An 18,925-nucleotide genomic window follows, 5' to 3' on the forward strand; every position below is an offset into this window, starting at 1 on the left:
CCCTCTTCTGAGGTGACGTGTCTCCGTGAAGGTGATGAACAAAGCAGATGAGCATGGAGTAGCATGTGCGGCCTGGAAGTGGCGGCAACGAGTAACATGTTGAGAGCATTCAGACAGGCTGAAAGTTGGACAGTGTCCAATAGTAATAGTGGTGTGGAGTGAGTGGTGATGGTGAGGTATTCAGCCACGGCCACAGCCGTGCTGACGACGCTTGTGGTTGCTCATGGCAGGCGCCTTGCGGGATGTGTAGTCGCAGAATGGGCACTTGTACTTCGCGAAGTCCAAAGTGCCTGCAGCTTGCTCTGCGACGATGGTCAAGTGCTTGGTGCATTGGAGGTGGATGTCGAGCTTGAACTGCTTCTCGAAGGCCACATTGCAGAGGCCGCAGTAGAACTTGCGGAGACGCTTGGCCTTCTGTGCTGAGCGTTTCTGGGTATCTGAAATGACGTCTGGGTTGGCTTTGCGGTATGCCTGTTTGCGGGCATTCTTCGCGAGTCTCAGCTCATCAGCGGCGGCAGCGAGCTCATCAGCCGAGAGCCCAAGGTTGCCATTGATGCCTTCAACAAGAGAGCCACGGGTGTTGAGGCCTCGGTAGGAGAACAGGCCTGTGTCTCGTGCCCACGGGCAACATGCACCCATCCCATAATCTTTCTTGAGACTCCTCAGAGCCCAGAAAGTGAATTGGCACATGGCCTCAGTGGCGAGGAAGAGCACGCTCATGATGGGACGCACACGAGCAGCAGGAAGATCGCATTCAATCAGCTTGCCTTTGTGAGCGATGGTATAGCCGTCTCTGAGGGCATCAAGCACGGTCTGAGAGATGGAGGTGACATCGTTGGTGTCGTACTTGAGCATTCGAGAGTGCAAGCCGTAGATCGACTCAGTACCACAGCCGATGTAGATGAGCGTAGGACAGCCATCCTTGGTGAAAATGAGGACGTAGTCACCGAACACGCGATCTCCGACCTTGCCATTTTCTGTGGCACTTGGGAGGTTCATGAACCACTCAACTGATGGCGGTTCATCGGAGTTGATGGCATCGAGAAGACCAGGACAAAAGCGGAGCTCAGCAGTCTCCATGGCATCTTGGAGTGCTTGCTTTTCGGGAAAGACCCTGTCGAAGTTGGGATGCTTCCAAGTCTTCTGGTTGAGACATGTCCATGTGCGTTCGAGGATGGCAGCGAGAGTAGCATCATCTGCCTCCATGGCGAACGTGTGATACGTTTCGGACTGTCCGAAAGAACAGGCTGTAGAGTTTGGAAGGCGTCCATAACGTCTCTCTTGGTCGACAGCTGTCTTTGTGCTTGAGTGCTGGTGTTGCTCAGGTCTTGCAGGTGTGGTGCTGGACAGTGTCCGCGGCGTGCAACGTGTCACCTGTTGTACACGAGAACGGGCCTGTTCGACAGCTCAGGTGCTGCTTGTAGGGATTGAGTGCTATGCTCCGTCAGCCAGGTGAGCGATGAGAGGTGCGCGGAGAGCGGAAGACTTACCTTTGAGAGGCGGACGCAATGCTGGTATGCAGCTCCAGCCTGAGCGGCTGACCGACAATGAATGGACGCGACGACAGTGATGGGGAGAGGTGGTGGAGGTTGTGGTAGTGGTGAGGAAGAAGTTGAGACGAGAGTCCAGTTTTCAGTGAGGGCCATTGGCGGGATGTGAGGGAAGGTGCACCAAGGCAGCAGTCGCTCCCAAGGAAAGAGCGCGTCGGAGCTTGCGCAAACTCCGCGCAAGGTGAAGACAGCATCATTTCCGCAAATGCGACGAGCGCGAAGCGACTGAAGCGCACTCCAGCTGTTCACGGCGTGTCGTGCCATCAGAGAAAGGCCCTGCCCAGCGCGAAATGCTTCATCTTGCTGTCCCGCCCATGGGCCAAATTGCACCAGGCATTGCAGCTCAACACGCGGTGAGAGGCAGCGCGACGCGCTCCAACGAATGGCAATTTCCACGCGTCTTTGGAGAATTTCAGCCATTTTCGGCGTGTCTGAATATTGTAGAAACGCGATATTTGGTGCCAGGCGAGCCGAAAGTTGGTATGAGATCACGTGATGATCGCTGGGCTTGGCTTGGCTCGAATGCGAAATTCACAGCCATGGTGCACGCTTCACAGCGCACGCTGGTACGCAAGATCTGCGACTTGGAGCAAAGTGCTCGCAAGACAGTGCAATGAATCCAGGAAGAAACAGGTCCAGAAATGGCCAGCAACCAGTGAGAGCTGGATAGGTAGCGCGAATGGGAATGTGAAGGGGAGTGGGAAGCGGGATGGGGTGTTAGTAGGGGAAAGGGGATTTACATACTCTGTGAATACGTTAGCATGGGATCATTGTGGATAAAGATTTGGCTATGTGATTTACTCTTGATCGTTGGGACGGTCTGTCCACGTGGGACAACTGGGGCGAAGATGTTGCCCTCCATGGCGACACCGAGCGACAATGGGACGACATCGAGGAGAAGGAGGTCGGCAGTGTCGGCGGAGGTGGCCTTTCCAGAGAGGATACCAGCCTGAACGGCGGCACCGTAGGCGACAGCCTCATCAGGGTTGATGCTCTTCTCGAGCTTCTTGCCGTTGAAGAAGTCGCTGAGAAGCTTCTGTATCCGTGGAATACGAGTAGAACCACCGACAAGCACAATCTCGTCAACCTTGCTCTTCTCAATGGCAGCATCCTTCAGGACCTGCTCAACTGGCTGGATAGTGCCGTTGAAAGCCTTGCTGTTGATATCCTCGAAACGGGCACGGGTTATGTTGGAGTTGAAGTCATGCCCCTCAAACAGCGAGTCGATCTCGATGGTGGTCTGGGTGCCGTTCGACAGAGTGCGCTTGGCGCGCTCGCAAGCAGTGCGCAGACGACGGAGGGCGCGCGGGTCGCCGGAGAGGTCTATGTGTTTGGGATTAGTTTCGGTTAGAAGTGAAGAAGTTTGTGAGCGATGAGGTGTGTTTCTGGGCTGCTTCCAAGGCTTTGTGGCCTTTCCCGCCATTGTGCTTCCGAAGTCCAGCAGCGTCGGGAGCAGCGAAGCTGCAGAGATTGCAATACCACTTGCGAGATGCTCTGGCGGCGGCATCGGTGGTCTTGCGATTGGCCTTGCGGTTCTTCTTGGTGCGCTCTTTGGTCGCAACGTGTTTCTCGTTCGGATTGTCTCGCACTCCCTGGCGCCAACCAAGCTTGTACAGCCGCGTATGCTCCTTCCGCTCAGCAGCCGCGGCTTCCTTCTCTTCGTCACTGAGATTGAGGTGCTTCTCAGTTGCTTCCCGAAAGGCAGAGTGGGAGCACAGGCCCTCATACTCGAAGGTGTGGGTGTCACGGGACCAGAGCTGGAGTGAGGCAAGGCTCTTGAATGGACCAGGCCCATTCTGCGTGTCGAAGATGAAGTCGAATGAGCCCTCAAAGCCCAGAGTGAGGGTCTTGTCGTAGTGGACCTCATTTGGGTCTGTGGGGCGCTTGATGCGAATGAGGAAGCCCTTGTGTGCAACCTCATAGCCATCGTCGAGGATCTGTTCAACGTGAAGAGGCTCCATCTTTTGATTGTCGTGCGTATACATGCGAGCGTAGACGCCGAGCGTGGCATCAGCCGCAGAACCAGTATAGATCTTGGTGATGCAACCAGGCTTGGTGTAGACGATGATGTAGACGCCAAAGCTGTGTCTGTCGTTGCTCTCTGGAAGTGACATGAAGAAGGAGACTGGCGGTGGCTCATCGCTGGTGAGGACTTCGAGCAGGCCCTCTGCATAAATGGGACTGGCTGAATGGACTCGGTTCTTTGCAGCTTCCATAGTGGGGAAGATGTGCTTGAACGCAGGGCTGACGAAGTGAGGGCCGTGGGTGATGGAATACATGTGAGTAGCGATGATGTCGTTGAGCGTGTGGGCGTCATTGTTCATCTTGAACGTGTCACACGTTTGCGGCTGGCAGTTGGTGTAGTCGGCAGTTGGTGGTGTCTTGACGAATGTGTGGGCGTGTGCGTGTGCGTGTGAACAGCCCCAGGATGAAGAGCGAACAGGCCTTTATTGACAGTCATGGCCGACATGCTGTGCAAGAAGGCGCCGTGTAGAGCGCTGCAGCCGCATTCGCCATGTCGAAGAAGGCGCCGTATAGAGCGCTGCAGTCGCAGTCGCCATGTCGGCGAAGGCGCAGTGTAGTGTGCGTCGGTTACCAGTGCGCGCTGGCAAGTGTGGCGCGATGCGTCGAAGTTGCAATGTTGTGTTGCGGAAAGCTTTGTTGGGAAAGGTTTGAAGGAAGGTGTTGTGGGTGCAGGTCTTGTGATGTGAAGTGAAGGGAAAGTGATACTTACCGGCCTTGGTCTTGCGCTGGAACTCCTTCTTGAAGTGCTCCAAAAGGTTGGTCTGCGCATGGTTAGTCGTTGTCCATCGCAAGCATAGCAATCTGATTACGCACGTCGAAATCTTGACCTCCCAAGTGGGTGTCACCAGCAGTGGCCTTGACAGTGAAGACACCGCCCTGGATGTTGAGGAGGGACACATCGAAGGTACCTCCACCAAGATCGTAAATCAGGACGTTGCGCTCCTTGTCAGACTTTCCGGCACCGAGACCGTAGGCGATAGCGGCAGCGGTAGGCTCGTTGATGATACGGAGAACGTTGAGTCCGGCAATGGAACCGGCGTCCTTGGTGGCCTGACGCTGGTTGTCGTTGAAGTAAGCTGGCACAGTGATGACAGCCTTCTCGACCTTCTTGCCGAGCTTGGTCTCAGCAACTTCCTTCATCTGCGCATTGTTAGTCCTGTACTGTCTGGTAATGTAGCTTTCGCGAATCACTGACCTTGCCGAGGACCATGGCGGAGATTTCCTGAGGAGAGAAGGTCTTGGTCTCGCCGAGATACTCGACCTGGACCTTTGGCTGGTTCTCACCCTCCTCAACGACCTTGAATGGCCATGACTCGATATCCTTCTTGACGGTTGGGTCATCAAATCGGCGACCGATGAGACGCCTACGGCAATCAGTATGATGTTTCCTTCGCCTCCTCTTTTTTTTTTTCTCGAATTTCGCACTCACTTGACATCGAAGACGGTGTTCTCTGGGTTCATCGCGGCCTGGTTCTTTGCGGCCTCACCGATAAGACGCTCCTCGGAGGTGAAGGAGACGAAGGATGGGGTGGTGAAGCTACCCTGCTCGTTGGCGACTATTGGCGACTGTTAGATGCGAATTTCAATGGTTCGTCGCTGGCGCTGTGCGCTGCACATACTGATCTCGACGCCGGCGCCCTCATAGTTGGCGACACATGAGTATGTGGTTCCGAGATCGATGCCAATGGCACCGTCGTAAACTTCGTCCGCCATGTTGTATGTGTGGTGTGGAAGAAGTGGGTGGTGGAGAGAGGGTGAAGATGGCAGAGCAGAGGAGCGCACTTTTCTCTGTTCGCAACTCAAAAAGATCTGTTCTGCTGTGTGGGTCCAAAAACGTCCGAGCGCCCGGCTAGCGGCAAAGGGTCTGCTTACTACTACGACACCTCACTTCACCTTTCACAAGCGTTCCGGTTCATGTCACCAACGAAGATCATCTGCTTTCAAGGACGCAGCGATGTTAGCAACTCCTCGCACGGCGGCTCGACTTCTCGAGCAAGCTTCAGCCGGCCTCTCGCTGAGCATCGCGCCCAACAAAACGGAACTCGATGACGATCGCAAGAGTGGATAAGAAATGCCCATTCAGTCTACAACAGGATCATACATCATACATCTCGCAATGTCGCTGAGATTCAGCCATATCGCCCGCCCGTAAGAGACTGCAGCTGGCCTCAGCCTGCCAGAAAGATGTCACATTTCTGCTTGCACGCAGCTTGTGCCGCTGGCGGCCTTCCGATGCAGCTCATGGGTAGTCTGCCCCAGTCGATTCTTCTAGCTCAGCTGCAGTGTCTTCCAGGTGCTTCCCATTCTGCTCCGCGCCAAATGGCAGAGTCTCTTCCTGGAAAATGCTCTGGCCAGTCCACTCCCCATTCGGTCTCTCGTCATCATACTGGTTTTGCAGCTCACTGGACTCCTGCCTCAAGGCCCTTGGTGGTGGTGAGCGTCTCCAGCAACGGAGATTGCTACGCCTGCTTGAATGAGTAGGTTGAGATTGTTCTGGGCTCTCTGCTGGACGAGCGTCGGCGTCCTCAGAGTCTTCCGAACTACTGTCGATCATGGGCTTCTTGCGACCTACTCCACGTGTGCTGCGCTCTTCTGTGGCCGCCGTCTTCTAGGACTTCTCCTGGGTGGGTGACTTCGTGCGTCTCTCCTTCCGAGGCGACTTGGCGGATCTGCGGCCGAGCTCGGATGTCTTTCCGTGCACCTCGCTCTTATTGCGTTTGCGTTTCGAGGGATGGTCATCTTCTGCGCCAGGGCTCAGAACGACCTCGATCTTAGACTTCTGGCGACGAAGTGACTCTACTTCTTGCCGTGACACAGCTCTGTACGCGCACATATCCACGAGCTGCGCGGCTGACGGGAGTGTGCCTTTGGGATACTTTTTATCGTGAATGGACTTCAAGTGTGCATAGAAACCCCATGCGCCCTTGATGAATGTCCGGTTCCTTCCAAAATTAGCTCCACACTCTCCACACCGCAGTTCGATGTAATCTCGACCAGGGATCCCATTCGGGTCCTTGACGATCGTTGGAAGTTGCTCGGGATACGGACATGTGAAGTCTGCAAATTTGCTTTTGAATCCGGCGAAGTTGTTACCTGGTCTGAATGAGTCGTTCTCGTGTTGGACAGTATTTGTTGCTGGCACAGACATCTGCTCTCCTGTTCTGGGCATGGAGCGAGTGCTGGCACGAGATGGCGCCGGCATCTGCAAAACTTGCAATGCAGATGGCATTGGCTGAATTGCGGATCCAGATCCAAGCTCATGCTCAGTATGCAGCTCTGTCTTGATCTTGACATCTCCCTCGTCGTTGCTGTCGGCAGTGAGGTCGACACAAGCCCGTGACTGCGCGCGGCTTCGAAGCATCTGCATCTTGAGTTCCCGCTCCTGCTGAGTTCTGATGTAGAGCAATTCGCGTCGATGTTCCTCTTCTGCCCACTTTTGGCGAAGCTCTTCGTATGCCAACTCAGCAGCCGCTTCTTCGGCGGTCATCTCCTTTGGCAGCCCGACCATGATGTCTTGGCGAATCAAGCTTCCTGTTCCGTGGGATAGCGTAGCTGGTGATTGAGTTGTGGTTGGTGTTTGACGTGTGAAGTATGTGGTTCAAAAAGCAGAAATGTCAGGATTAGATCAGGAGTGGTATGCGCCCAGCAACTGAATGGGCTGCCATATGGAAAGAGCTGTGATGAAGGTGATGCTCATTCTGGTGGCACGACGGAACTCGATCCTGCTCCACTCCAGATTTGACATTTGCGAGATGAAGTGAAGTGAGATTCACTTCTCCGATGTCCATAACGACTGGCAGGATATAGCTGATGAAACACGGAATGTGGCAGTGAGTACGACCCATGGCCTGCAACTTCTGGTCTCGCTGCCCGCCTTCGATCGACGGCCGGCGCGGTGCTGGTCGCGGAGGTGCAAGTGAAGCGCGCCAGACAAGGTTCGAGCTACACTTGGCGCAGCTGCCTTCACTTGCGCCGCCCCTTTATCTTCACCACATCTACACCTCGCGCAGATGTTCGCTTCCACAATACGAACAACTCAGAACACGCGCTCAACTTCAGCGCTCTTTCAAGATCTCTCGAGTTGTCAGCTACACCAGTTCTGCTCGCGACTGTCGGACATCATTTCGCGCCCTGCACGCGCCCCTGTTCACCTGCAAGCCGTTGAGTCTATTGCACAGGAGCGTGAGTACGTCAACAAACAGACCTACACGTGACGCACGCGTCAAAATGAGCTCTTCCGCTCTCGCTTCGCAAATCCCTCTTGACTCCAAATTTTCACTCCACTCAGTGGCACCACTTGCCAACCCCAACTCTCGTCACTTCGACCACAACCGGCGCCGCTACCGGCACCTCAAGATTCCCATTCCAGCCGCACTCAAGAAGAAGTCGCGTCAGCTTCGCAAGCTGCGACGCTCACAAGTTTGGAAGACCGGCACCTGCGTCCAGCAAGTCGAAGAAATGGCCCAGTGGTTTCCGAATTTGCCGCCAGGCGGTTCAGTCAAAGGTTTGTCTAATCCGTCCCTCTCGCGTTATGATGAAGTTGGCTTCGGCGTGTGCGGCTTTGGCGGCAGCTTGATGGCAAAGGTGAAATCGGCAGATGGGAAATTTGGGGAGGGTTTCAGTTGCGATGGCGACGTCTTCAGCGATGGCGACGTCTTCAGCGATGGCGATGTCTTCAGCGATAAGAAGGATGCAATTGGTCCGGTCAACAGCGAGTTCGGCCAGAAGCTGCTTATGGCAAAGGAGGCGTTCGAGCGCATGCAGACTGCTCACAAAGAGAGCAAGCGGGCAATCCCAAAGTCCGACATTGGAACACTCAAGAAGCTGCCAGGCGAGATCCGCAACGAGATCTACCGCCTGGCCGTTCTCGAGCCTGACGGTGAGGTGATGGTCAGCCTCGAGCCCTTTACGTGCCGCGGGGGACCTTGCTTCCACCGCAAGGCGACTTACAACCTTCCCGGCATCATCAACACTTGTCGCCAGATCCGCGCCGAATGTGGCCCAATCTATTTCGCCGAGCACGATGCATTCGTCTTCGACGCAGATGTTGTGCACCAGCGCTGCGTGGGCAACTACATTCGCAGCGTCGGTAACTACATTGACCGGGTGAAGAAATTCAAGTTCCAGTTGCTCCGTCCCCTCTGGCGCAACGAGGAATTCATGGGGTGGAACGGCCACATGTTCACTCTTCTTCCACCACACGTAAGTCTCCAGTCCCCGTTCTTGTTTTCAATTCACAATCGGGCTGACAGTTTCGCAGTTCTCCAAGAGCAAATGGTTCGAGCTGAGCCAGGAAGCTCGCTGGCCCCGGTTCCACGAAGCCATCTGCTACGAGCTGTGCGAGTGCACAGTCCGAAAGGAAATCCATCGTCTGAACACCAAGATGTTGAACACTTACCCACACGACCCGTTCCTTGATGATCCAATAGATCCCAAGGCCTCATGCGACATCAGCGAATACTTACTCAACTTCTTCGAGTCTGACGTGTTGGACGACTGGGTCTTTCGTACGCGCAAGGTCTCTTCGGAGATTACCGTCTGCAAGCTCTGCAAGAAATGCAGAGGTATTCGATTTCCCGACTGGAACGAGGTTTGAAGACGAGACTGCTTGCTTTTGGCATACTTGCTCAGAAGACACACGAAACACCAGACAGAGCGGCATGAGATTTGCAGCATTGGTCCAATTGGTAAGATCCATCCAGCATACTCTCGACCGAGGCCTGACTGACGCGAGCAGCAGATGCTTTCCAACTTCCACATTGCGACACTTGTCACCGCCTTTGACACACTTTGCGTTCTCGGCTGTTCGTCGAGCTTCACAGCTCTACATGGCGGCATTTGTCATTGCGCTTGACACGCTTCTTTTCCGTTGCGCATCACACACTTCTTTTCTGCTTTCTGAGAGGTCATATGAGCTTCACAGCAGTCGACCGAGGAGGACTTTGTTACTGCTTTTGACAGACTTTACTTTCGTTTTGCTGGACGTCCTCTGAGCACAGTCCGCCTCAGATGGACATTGCATTAATGGCTCTTCCGAACAAAGAGCAACCGCATGTACAGTAGCTTCGACTTGACAAGAGATAATTGAGACCTTCTGCCCGTATCTTGTTCCCATCATGTCATCGTGTTTTCCCCGCGTTGCCATGGCTTCTTCCACCCATTATCTGGGCAATCCAGGCATCGTCCGAATGTTGCTGATAACCAATGGTGGCCAGCAGCTATGTTGACTCTGCTTCTCCTTCTCTTCGGCAGTGATGGCCGTCTCCTCGTAGGCGAAGGAATCTCGGAGGCTGGCTGGTTTATTCCTGTACCCCATACTTCAATGTCATCGAGTCGATCTGTGCTGTGCTGGACATTGTTAGGCGTGCAGTCTACGTGTCGTGACGCGTTGCTCATGCTTCTCTTCTCCCACAACGACCGCAGCTCCGGAGTTCGGAAGTTGAAGCAAAACACAATTAAATATTGACGCGAGCTTTGACGGTCAGCCACCGGCACAACCTCAGCAGTCGGCATAACTTTTGCCTCTCTTAAATCCGGTCTCACAATCCACCAACTCCCAAGTCCGTTCGCGCTCAAGCACAGAGTCCATCTTCCTGGATATGCCGGCATGGAAGACGACGGCTTCGACGAGCGCCAGTCTGAGGTCTTGCGACCTCTTGGCTCGGGACGTGTTTGGGGAAAATTACTGACGTGCTAGTTCCTCTCATGGCTTCTCAAGAATCGGACGTAGCTTGCGTCCGATTGTATAAGTATCAGTACTGGTAAGAACACTTTTGAAGGTCATCGCGTTTCACCCACAGATCGAGAAGGAGGTCACGAACTCGACCAATCATGCCTTCTCCTTATACTTCTCTTTCGTGGCAGACATGCCTACTCAGTCTCACATTTCCGCTGCTTGCTCTCGCACGATCCACTCTCTTTGAGCATGCAACAATAGTCTCCTATGATGAGGCGAACGGGATTCCTCTGGTCCTTCGGAATTCTTCACTTCTCATCACGAACGATCGCATCGCCGCCATCTTTCCTACTTCAAGCTCCGATGCCAGTAATGTCACGGCCGACTTCGAACGCATCGATGCAACCGGAGATATCATTGTCCCAGGATTTATCGACACCCACCGGCACTCATGGCAGACAGCTCAGCGCACCATCGCGGGCAACGCAACTCTCGCAGAATACATCACCCATTGGACTAACACCACCCTACTCGCTGAAGTTTACGATGGCGATGTCATGTATGACTCCCAGCTCCTGGGATTTCTCGAAGCTATAGATGCAGGAGTCACGACCATTGTTGATCATGCCTCCGCAACATGGAACGAGGAGGTCACTCGAGCGGCGCACAGAGCCCATATCGACAGCGGTATTCGTGGCATTTTTGCTCCTCAAATTGGAACAAAGCCTGGCAACTTTACATTGCAAGCCCAATTTGAGCTTTGGAGAGAGCTTCAAGTACAAAGCCAAGAGCAGAGCAACTTGATCAGTATGGGTTTGGCGTATGAGACCTTCGACATTGGGGCATCAGCAGAGATCGAGCAAGTTGTTGAGTTCATCAGGTACCTTTCAGCTTTTTGCGTCCTTGAGCAGGCCCAGATGAAAGCTGACTTGCGTGTAGGAATTCGAACGCGACAGCACTAGAAACACACTTCGTCGGCGGCGTTGATGGCAACGAAAACAGCCCGAGCCTACTCGCTTCATTGGGTCTGCTCAACCTTTCGACCCCAGTGATCTTCATTCACAGCAACAGCATCAATCCCACAGACGCCACACTTCTCCGCAGATTCAATCACTACATCTCATCGGCCGTCGGCTACGAAATGAGTCACGGCGCTGACTTGACCCGGACGATCCACATATCCGATCAAGCCTCACTGAGCGTAGGCACAAACTACGCTCAGTCTGGAGATCTTATCTCTCAAGCGCGCCTCTGGCTTCAGCGTGGCCGCGATCAGCTGTATGGCCCAGAGCGAGCCAACTGGCGCGTACCAGCGAACAATCCAATCTCAACAAACCAAGCCTTCTTACTTGCAACACGATCCGGAGGTCTGGCACTGCGAAGACCAGAATTGGGCGTTCTGCAAGTAGGAGCTAAAGCCGACATTGTCGTCTTCGATGGCACAGCTCCAGGTCTTCTTGGCTTCGATGATCCTGTGGCTGCCATCGTCATGCACTCGCACGTTGGACAAATCAAGCATGTCCTCATTGATGGCGAGTGGAGGAAGAGAGATGGTCGCTTGGTTGATGAAGGTGTTGAGCAAGTGAGGCAGAGGTTTGTGGCGGCGAGCCGAAGAGTGCAGCGTTTCTGGACAGATCTGCCGAGACCTGTATTGGAGGGACAGTGGCTCACTGGGGCACCATATAGTCGTATACAGCAGTGCGATGTTGTCCGGGGCACTGGCACTGGATACTGATTTCATGTTGGAGTAATGAAGAATTTGGGATGAGGTTAGCGACGTAAGCGTATGCATAGTTGGCTCATTCTAGCTGCACTATATGCCCCCACAGCTCAACGCGTCCGACGCCTCCTTCGCTTCTCGCTGCAAGACCTCCCTATGCTTCTCACTCCGACACTCCAGATGGAACGGGAATGGGTGAGGTTCCGTATTCAATGCTTTGACGTCTGTGAATAGTTAGCAAAGTCACTCTAATCTACTCCAATCCAGCGAGGTTCACACTCACAATTATACTCCGGAGGCGTAATCGGTGCTCCAGTCTTCGGATCAGTAGCTTTCTTGATATTACAAGCCCATGCCATCCGAGCAGATAGAATGTAAATGCTTCGTTCGGCAATGTGTCCTCCGGGACAAAGACGTCGACCAAAGCCAAACACTGAGAAGTTATTCATGTTTGGGTACTTTGATAGAGGCTCTTTATATGTGGTTGGGAAATCGGGAGATAGCCAGCGGTTGGGGTTGAAGGTGAACGGATCTGGATAGAGTGCTGGATCGTGGTGGATAGCCCTAAACGCGTTAGTTGGACAGAGATTTCTGCTCCAAATCTGAGAGAACTTACCATAGGTTAGGATGAATAATGCTGCCTTTGGGAATGAAGTAGCCATTGTAAGTGTCGTCCTGCGTGGATTTGTGCGCTATGCCTAGCCTGTTTGTGAGTAAAGCCAGCCTTAAGTATCACTACAGTGGGGACTTTCTCACCTCCGGCAGTGACGGGTCTCATTCTCGCAACCTCTTTTGCTACTGCCCGAAGCAGTGGAAGGTTCGGTAAATCGTCATACCGTGGGAGTCGATCAGGCCCTACGACCTCATCGATTTGTGCTTGGAGTTTCTGGAACCATTCCGGATGCAAGACCATCATCAGTAACCAGCTCGTTGCCAGAGAGGCGGTCGTAGAAGCAGCAGCTGAGTAGAGTCCTCCGAGGACATATATTCCTTGCAGATCTTCCAGAGCCCACTTTTCCTTGTTCTCTAGCCACGTACGAGTGAAGCTTGGTCCTGCCTTTCCTGCTTCTATGTCTCGCTCGACACCTTTCACTAGATTTGAGAAGAGATTCACCTCACGTGTGCGATGAGCTTTTGCCTCTTGCTTGAATGGCGCAAGCCAAGTTGGCAGCCACATCAGGATGGGCAACACATCGACTAGGTACTGGCCTGGTGCTGAGACACGTTCGACGTTGAGTTGGTTCTCGTAGACTAATCGGACGATGTCTTCGTTGCCTGTCTGCACTTCAATGCCATACGTAAGTCGCAAAATGAGAGCTGAGGCATAGCGACGGAATAGTGTCTTATATTCTCCAGGGTTTGAGACCAGATCGTTCACCATACGAGCTGACTCGTGCTGCTGGAGTGGCTGGTACGAATTTGCGGCATTGACCTGAGTTACATGGTGTTGGAGCTTTCGTACTCGGCGCCATTTTTCTGTGAACCAACACTTGTTAGGAGTTTCGAGAGTTCATTTCAGAAACCATCTTACCTCCGTACGGCAGGAAAAGTGCCTTGTATCCGTCACTGAGTAACTGTGAAGCCATTGGGAGACTCTCTCTGGAGCTATAAAACTCTCCTCGCTCCCTCAGCAGATCATTCGCCATCTTCTCTGTATTGACAACCACATTGATCTTGCCGAAGGTCTTGTATTGGTAGATGGACCCGAACTGCTTGCTCCATTCTGTGAACTTGAACCAGAAGTAGCCGCCTTCGCCTTTGTTCAGATCAAACACACTACCAATCCATGGCAGTCCTGTGTCGAAAGTCGTCAGTATGTAGTACCCTCTGCTTAGGCACTGCGACAGCTCACCCGATGGGCCAGGAAGATCTTGTGTGCTTTTCGGACGACTTGATCGAAGGCTGAACAATAAGCGAAACACAAGCAAGACGCTTGCTATGAGCCATACCACAGGCGATAGTAACAACATTCTGTAGCAAAGTGTGACTGCTCAAGCCTGTAGGAGGATTCCCACACAATTGTCTCCAGGCTGTCGGCAGGCAACTTTGATTGTTATGGCCAATAGAACCTAGCTTACTTCGAATGACTGCGCATTCGTGCTACTGCTCTCCACACTCCGCATTCTGGGCGCTGACCTAGACGAAGCTATGCTGGGCAGCCACTATTCCGAGAGACCTTTCCGTCTGGGGTTTCCGAGACTTGTTCCGGGATCTGGCTTCCGCGTGTTCTTCCAGGTCAATACGTTTTAGGCAATCGGCATCCATAGGTTGAGAAGCTCAGTATGAGAAACTATTGTGCTTGGTAGAATAGATAGTAGCGCAATGAATATGCGTACGCTCGTGTAGTGCTCGGCATGGCTGTAGATGCACCTTTGTGATTGACACATGTCGATCAGGTTCAGCGCCAGTGACCCATACTCAAGCAGATGCTGTCATCGCTACGCTAGGGGCGAAATGAACAACAGAGTTGGCAATGGGACAATATGGCATGTTGGTCGCGAGGAAGCACATAACGGAGAGGAGATGAAGGAAAAGTGGGCCATGGTTTCTCTTGGCACTGTGATTCGTCATTCGCAATTTCCCCTTGACGTCTGTGTATTTCTTGCTGGCTGCCCTCGTATCAAAACATCAACGCTTCCGAGACACTGTCTACAATTCCTGAGCATGCGTCTGCTCTGTCTGCTGACGCCTATTTCTTGGCCAGTGTGCCCATTGCACGCAGGCGCTTTCCCCAGATATGCACAATGATGGCCGGCACGAGCGAAGCCACCGAAATGGCAGCTTGGGTGCCAAAGCTGCCATCGTAACCGACTGCGTTCGCCCAATCAGTTTGGTAGTAGTCCACGCTGAAGCCACCCATCAACCGAGCAAAATTGAGCCAACCACCAACTTCTGCGGGCAAGGTGGGATATGAATCAAGTCCGTAGGCGATGTTCGCCACAGACATGACCATGAGACCGAAGGTGTGCATGCCCCAACCGAAGATGACTGCGGCCACGTTCAGATGCTTCTCCAAAGCGTATCCGAAGGTGATGAGCCCAGGCGCCATAAACAGGATGGCAATATGAATGGTCCAGATTCGGACCTCGGGCTCGAAAACACCGCCATGCTTGCGAACGTATCTTCTGGCCATGAAGTCGTTGAAGTAGTGGCCGAAGACCTCTCCTAGGAAAATCGCTACGATTGGTGTGAAGTACAGATATCCGACCTGTTTGGAATTGTACCCATAGCCACCAGCTGCTTCTGGTTGAGCGAACAAGATAGCACCGCTGATGTTGATGCCGATGGCCCAAGCAAAGTTCATGAGACTTTAAAACTATCAGCAGTGAAGTAATTGCGCAAGGCAAGGCAGCTTACTAATTCAGAGCAACCAAGAAGAATGCTGGCTGATATATGATCTCGAAGAAGCCTTTGAACGTGGGCCACAGACTCGGAAAGTACTCCTTGTGATGCCGAATTTGCCATATACCACTGCAAACAAGATCAGCCATGTAACATTTTGCACCGAAAGGACGACTTACACCAGGCGCTCAAATCTGCCATACAAGCCCGAAGCTCGCTCTGGCTGCTCATGAGAGGATTTGGTCCGATCGTACCAAGTCTCATCGATGATCAGTACTACCAAGATGATGTTGATGGCTACGACTGCAGCGCCAACCCAAGCAACATCAGTCCAACTTCCAGTACCGTGCAGGATGAAGTTGCTGTATTGAGGTCCGAAGTAAGGACTTGCAATATACAACAGTGCCTGGAAGTATGAATCAGCAAGGTCGAACAGATCCGAGGCACCAAGATAATCACTCACCCATAACCCAATCTTTCGCGCTCGCTCGTGGAAGAAGAAGATATCTTTTAGGACCGCAATCGTCATTGTCTGGCCAGCCGTGAGGAAGAGTGAAGTCAGGACTCGCATCGCGAAGTAGACTCCATATGAGGTGGCTGCAGCCGCTCCGCAAGAGACCGCAAGTCCGACTATCGCCGTCCAGAACATCACCTGAGCAATAATCAGATACTGTACTGCCGCGGAAATGGTCGAGATTTAGACATACCGGCGCACGTCCAAACCATGAGCTCACAGGCACCCATATCAGACCTCCTAGAGCCCTTCGAACTTCTCAGCGTTGTACTTCGAAGTCTTGAACAAGCGTTACCTACCCAGCCAAGACATTGAGGTTGTTCGGTCGATTCATGGTATGGAATGACGAGATGTTAAAATCTTCCATTTGTGGGAAGATGACCGCGGGCCCCCAAGTGGAAGTATAGTCTGCTGCGAAGCCAGCGAACGCAGCAACGAACAATATAGCATGCTTCTTCCTCCATGACCAATTCAAAGGATCGTTTGGATCGTCGGTCGGTTGAGGAATAAGAACGGTCTACGGGAACGATTAGTGTCTTCTCTAATGAGACGTACAAAGAGTACGCACATGTCCATCGGGCGCAAGCTTTAAATGGGTCGCCTTATCACCATCTTTGACGTCCACCAGAATGCCGCCGTCGACTTGCAGTTCCTGTGGTACTGGCTCTATTGTCGGCTCTTGCTTCAACTCCAGATGATCTGCATCACTGCTTCCTGGCGAGTATTCCTGGGTACTTTTCTCCATCTTTGACATTCTGCATTCGCGCAGAGACAGCGACTCAGCTATGGCCATTGACCAACTCTAATATACGAGCACTTATTTGCGGAACACGCGGGGAACATTTACCGGGGGCATACAGGCATACCCCATGGGGCTGTCGCGTGGTTGGGTTCTTGGCGACATGGTGGCGGCCCCGGAACGTGTCAACATGGTTAGAGGTAAGCATGGTTCCGACATGATTTCTCATCCTCGCGTGGAACCGTGTGCATTTCAGAAGCTCGGCACTTGCATATCGTATTCAGTACTTCGGCACTTGAGTATTTCATTCGGAACCCAGGTCCGTGTCAGACTCCGCCACAGTTTGCAGAACCTCTTGTCTCGTTCTACGTCTTGAGTCTGCGCAGCAAGGCCGTGGCAGCACGCTTGGATCGCTCGTAAGATCAGCGCGTGTGTGACTGATCACTGGCGATCAAAGAAGAGGATGTGCAAGTGCCGTCGAACGTGTTACAGAATAAGCCCTGGTACCTGGTAAACTATAAACTAAGACACGACTTCTATTGCCGAATCGTGCGAGGTCACGGACATATGGTCTTCCTTCGCCCATTTCAAGTCGATCCTCTCCAACATGTCGACCTTCTGACTCTCATTCGCTCCATTCGTAATCACCGAGTCAACATGCCCAGGCCCGTTGGCCTCCGCCTTGACTGGTGCAGAGCCAGCGTCTCCATTGGCCCCCAGCACTGCGCGCCGAGAGGGCAAGACGCCAGCATTTGCGAACGTTCTGAAAGTCTCGTAATAGTTTTCCTCAGTATCATCATATCTGTTCCATCCGAACTTGCGCGCTTTCGTGATGGACATTGTAGTAGGCCACGTCTTGCCTACGGCCCAGTCGAAGTATCCCCTACGTGCAACATTAGTATCCAGAGTTCCGTGTAGTGTACAAATGATTTACCAAGTTCCGCTCCCGAAGGCGTCTTTTGACCCCCCATACTTGTCGCATATTCGGTCCCAAACGGGCTTCTTATCAGCCGCCCATTCAGACATGCGAAACTCATTCGCCATCTTGCCATCATCGTTGATCTCAGGGAACGTTGTCTGATCTGGAATCTGCTCCATCATCAGTATGTTCACAGCCACACATTTGGTCAGACCGCAGATCGAGCACTCACATCCAATCCCCAGTACTTTCCCATATTCCTCCAGAGATATCGCCAAACAAAGGTGTCGCCATTAGCATGATTGAACGCCTCGTTCTTGGTATGCTCCTGGGTCACAGCCCATACCGACATGTCGGCAATACTTTCGGCAGTAGATTTGTCGTCGCAGGAGTTGTAGAAGAGCTTGTTACCTGGGAAGCGTGGAATCTCGCCCAGTTCTTTACTGATCAGCATGTAGAGGGCGAGGGTGATGGATTCGGACATTCCATTCTCTATGACGACAGGTTAGTTCCCGATCGATGGACGCTGGCACGTCGCTTACTGGCAGGCGCGAAGCCAATAATACCACCAGGTCGAATGATGTTGTATGACCAACTGCGTTGCTTGTGCAGCTCAAACATGAAATCCTCCTGAGTGTAGTAAAAGTTCAAGCCGTGATCTTCATAGCGTGGTAATGTCTCTCGCGCGGGAGCCGGAAATGGGCCCAGATGTACGCCATAGTTCTGCAAGCCGTCAATTACTCCTTCTTTCAAAGTGCACACATCGTCATCAATGCACGAGCTTACCTTGCCCCCAGTCTGTAAGCAAACTCGTTGCAGATTGCCTCCCGCCACAGTATCGATCGCTGTCAAGAAGTTCTCAAACAATGGAACGTTCAATTCAGCCAGCCTGGTGAAATCATCGGTATGGACATAGGAGGTGAAGAATGCGTGCGTGACATCTCGACAGTAAGTGAACATCTTCTGAATCGTCGTCTCCACAGGCTCCAGGAAGTCGAGAGCGACAAATTCGACCCGTGGATCTTGCCAGTAGTTTCGAGGTGCGCTTCTGGAGGTCACAACGATACGAGACCATTCTGATTTCGGCTGTCTGATCAAATATTCAACGATAGCATTGCCGCTGATACCACTGCAGCCTGTGACAAAGGCAACTCGGGGTTGTGTGAATGGCATGATGCGATGTTGTGGTTAGAGTGCTGGGATCTGGGCTCGATGGGTCGACGATGGTAGTTTCGCTTCAGCCATCAGTGGAGTAGTCCTTCTGATAGAACTGGGATTCCAATGACCGGATCGCCCGTGGCCCTAGCGCGCCAGTGCGGAAGTCAGACAGGCTTAACTTTGGTCCGTGGTGCCGAAAACAATGATGCTTCGGAATGGAACTTCGGAAAGCGTACATCAGCACCGGCAGCTCAGCCCGCCAGATCGGTTCCATGAAACCGA

General features: G+C 52.9%; 8 protein-coding genes across 8 annotated transcripts; 2 read left to right on the plus strand and 6 right to left on the minus strand.

Annotated features, from left to right (window-relative positions):
* Nucleotides 1-180: 180 nt before the first annotated feature.
* On the minus strand, nt 181-1,206 carry CKM354_000628300 (uncharacterized protein; the record flags this gene model as incomplete). The annotated part of the gene is made up of 1 exon (XM_044801591.1): nt 181-1,206. One exon carries the CDS (start codon nt 1,204-1,206, stop codon nt 181-183), a length of 1,026 nt encoding a protein of 341 aa, XP_044657526.1.
* Nucleotides 1,207-1,962: 756 nt separating this feature from the next.
* CKM354_000628400 (uncharacterized protein) lies at nt 1,963-5,288 on the minus strand (the record flags this gene model as incomplete). Its single annotated transcript, XM_044801592.1, has 7 exons — nt 1,963-2,099; nt 2,295-2,873; nt 4,285-4,336; nt 4,389-4,715; nt 4,771-4,939; nt 5,005-5,131; nt 5,195-5,288. 7 exons carry the CDS (start codon nt 5,286-5,288, stop codon nt 1,963-1,965), a joined length of 1,485 nt encoding a protein of 494 aa, XP_044657527.1.
* An 895-nt stretch (nt 5,289-6,183) lies between these two features.
* CKM354_000628500 (uncharacterized protein) lies at nt 6,184-7,083 on the minus strand (the record flags this gene model as incomplete). Its single annotated transcript, XM_044801593.1, has 1 exon — nt 6,184-7,083. The coding sequence occupies one exon, from the start codon at nt 7,081-7,083 to the stop codon at nt 6,184-6,186; it is 900 nt and encodes a 299-aa protein (XP_044657528.1).
* Nucleotides 7,084-7,802: 719 nt separating this feature from the next.
* On the plus strand, nt 7,803-9,171 carry CKM354_000628600 (uncharacterized protein; the record flags this gene model as incomplete). The annotated part of the gene is made up of 2 exons (XM_044801594.1): nt 7,803-8,777; nt 8,836-9,171. The coding sequence occupies 2 exons, from the start codon at nt 7,803-7,805 to the stop codon at nt 9,169-9,171; spliced, it is 1,311 nt and encodes a 436-aa protein (XP_044657529.1).
* A 1,235-nt stretch (nt 9,172-10,406) lies between these two features.
* On the plus strand, nt 10,407-11,986 carry CKM354_000628700 (uncharacterized protein; the record flags this gene model as incomplete). The annotated part of the gene is made up of 2 exons (XM_044801595.1): nt 10,407-11,131; nt 11,191-11,986. The coding sequence occupies 2 exons, from the start codon at nt 10,407-10,409 to the stop codon at nt 11,984-11,986; spliced, it is 1,521 nt and encodes a 506-aa protein (XP_044657530.1).
* Nucleotides 11,987-12,064: 78 nt separating this feature from the next.
* CKM354_000628800 (uncharacterized protein) lies at nt 12,065-13,941 on the minus strand (the record flags this gene model as incomplete). Its single annotated transcript, XM_044801596.1, has 6 exons — nt 12,065-12,195; nt 12,255-12,535; nt 12,588-12,669; nt 12,728-13,447; nt 13,503-13,766; nt 13,824-13,941. 6 exons carry the CDS (start codon nt 13,939-13,941, stop codon nt 12,065-12,067), a joined length of 1,596 nt encoding a protein of 531 aa, XP_044657531.1.
* Nucleotides 13,942-14,660: 719 nt separating this feature from the next.
* On the minus strand, nt 14,661-16,572 carry CKM354_000628900 (uncharacterized protein; the record flags this gene model as incomplete). Its single annotated transcript, XM_044801597.1, has 7 exons — nt 14,661-15,279; nt 15,329-15,442; nt 15,493-15,719; nt 15,777-15,965; nt 16,021-16,075; nt 16,127-16,344; nt 16,396-16,572. 7 exons carry the CDS (start codon nt 16,570-16,572, stop codon nt 14,661-14,663), a joined length of 1,599 nt encoding a protein of 532 aa, XP_044657532.1.
* A 516-nt stretch (nt 16,573-17,088) lies between these two features.
* CKM354_000629000 (uncharacterized protein) lies at nt 17,089-18,658 on the minus strand (the record flags this gene model as incomplete). The annotated part of the gene is made up of 5 exons (XM_044801598.1): nt 17,089-17,449; nt 17,501-17,655; nt 17,718-17,977; nt 18,028-18,208; nt 18,272-18,658. The coding sequence occupies 5 exons, from the start codon at nt 18,656-18,658 to the stop codon at nt 17,089-17,091; spliced, it is 1,344 nt and encodes a 447-aa protein (XP_044657533.1).
* Between the last annotated feature and the right edge of the window lie 267 nt (nt 18,659-18,925).

Source organism: Cercospora kikuchii (assembly GCF_019650295.1).
Source record: "Cercospora kikuchii DNA, contig_00004, whole genome shotgun sequence".
NCBI classification, from domain to species: domain Eukaryota; kingdom Fungi; phylum Ascomycota; class Dothideomycetes; order Mycosphaerellales; family Mycosphaerellaceae; genus Cercospora; species Cercospora kikuchii.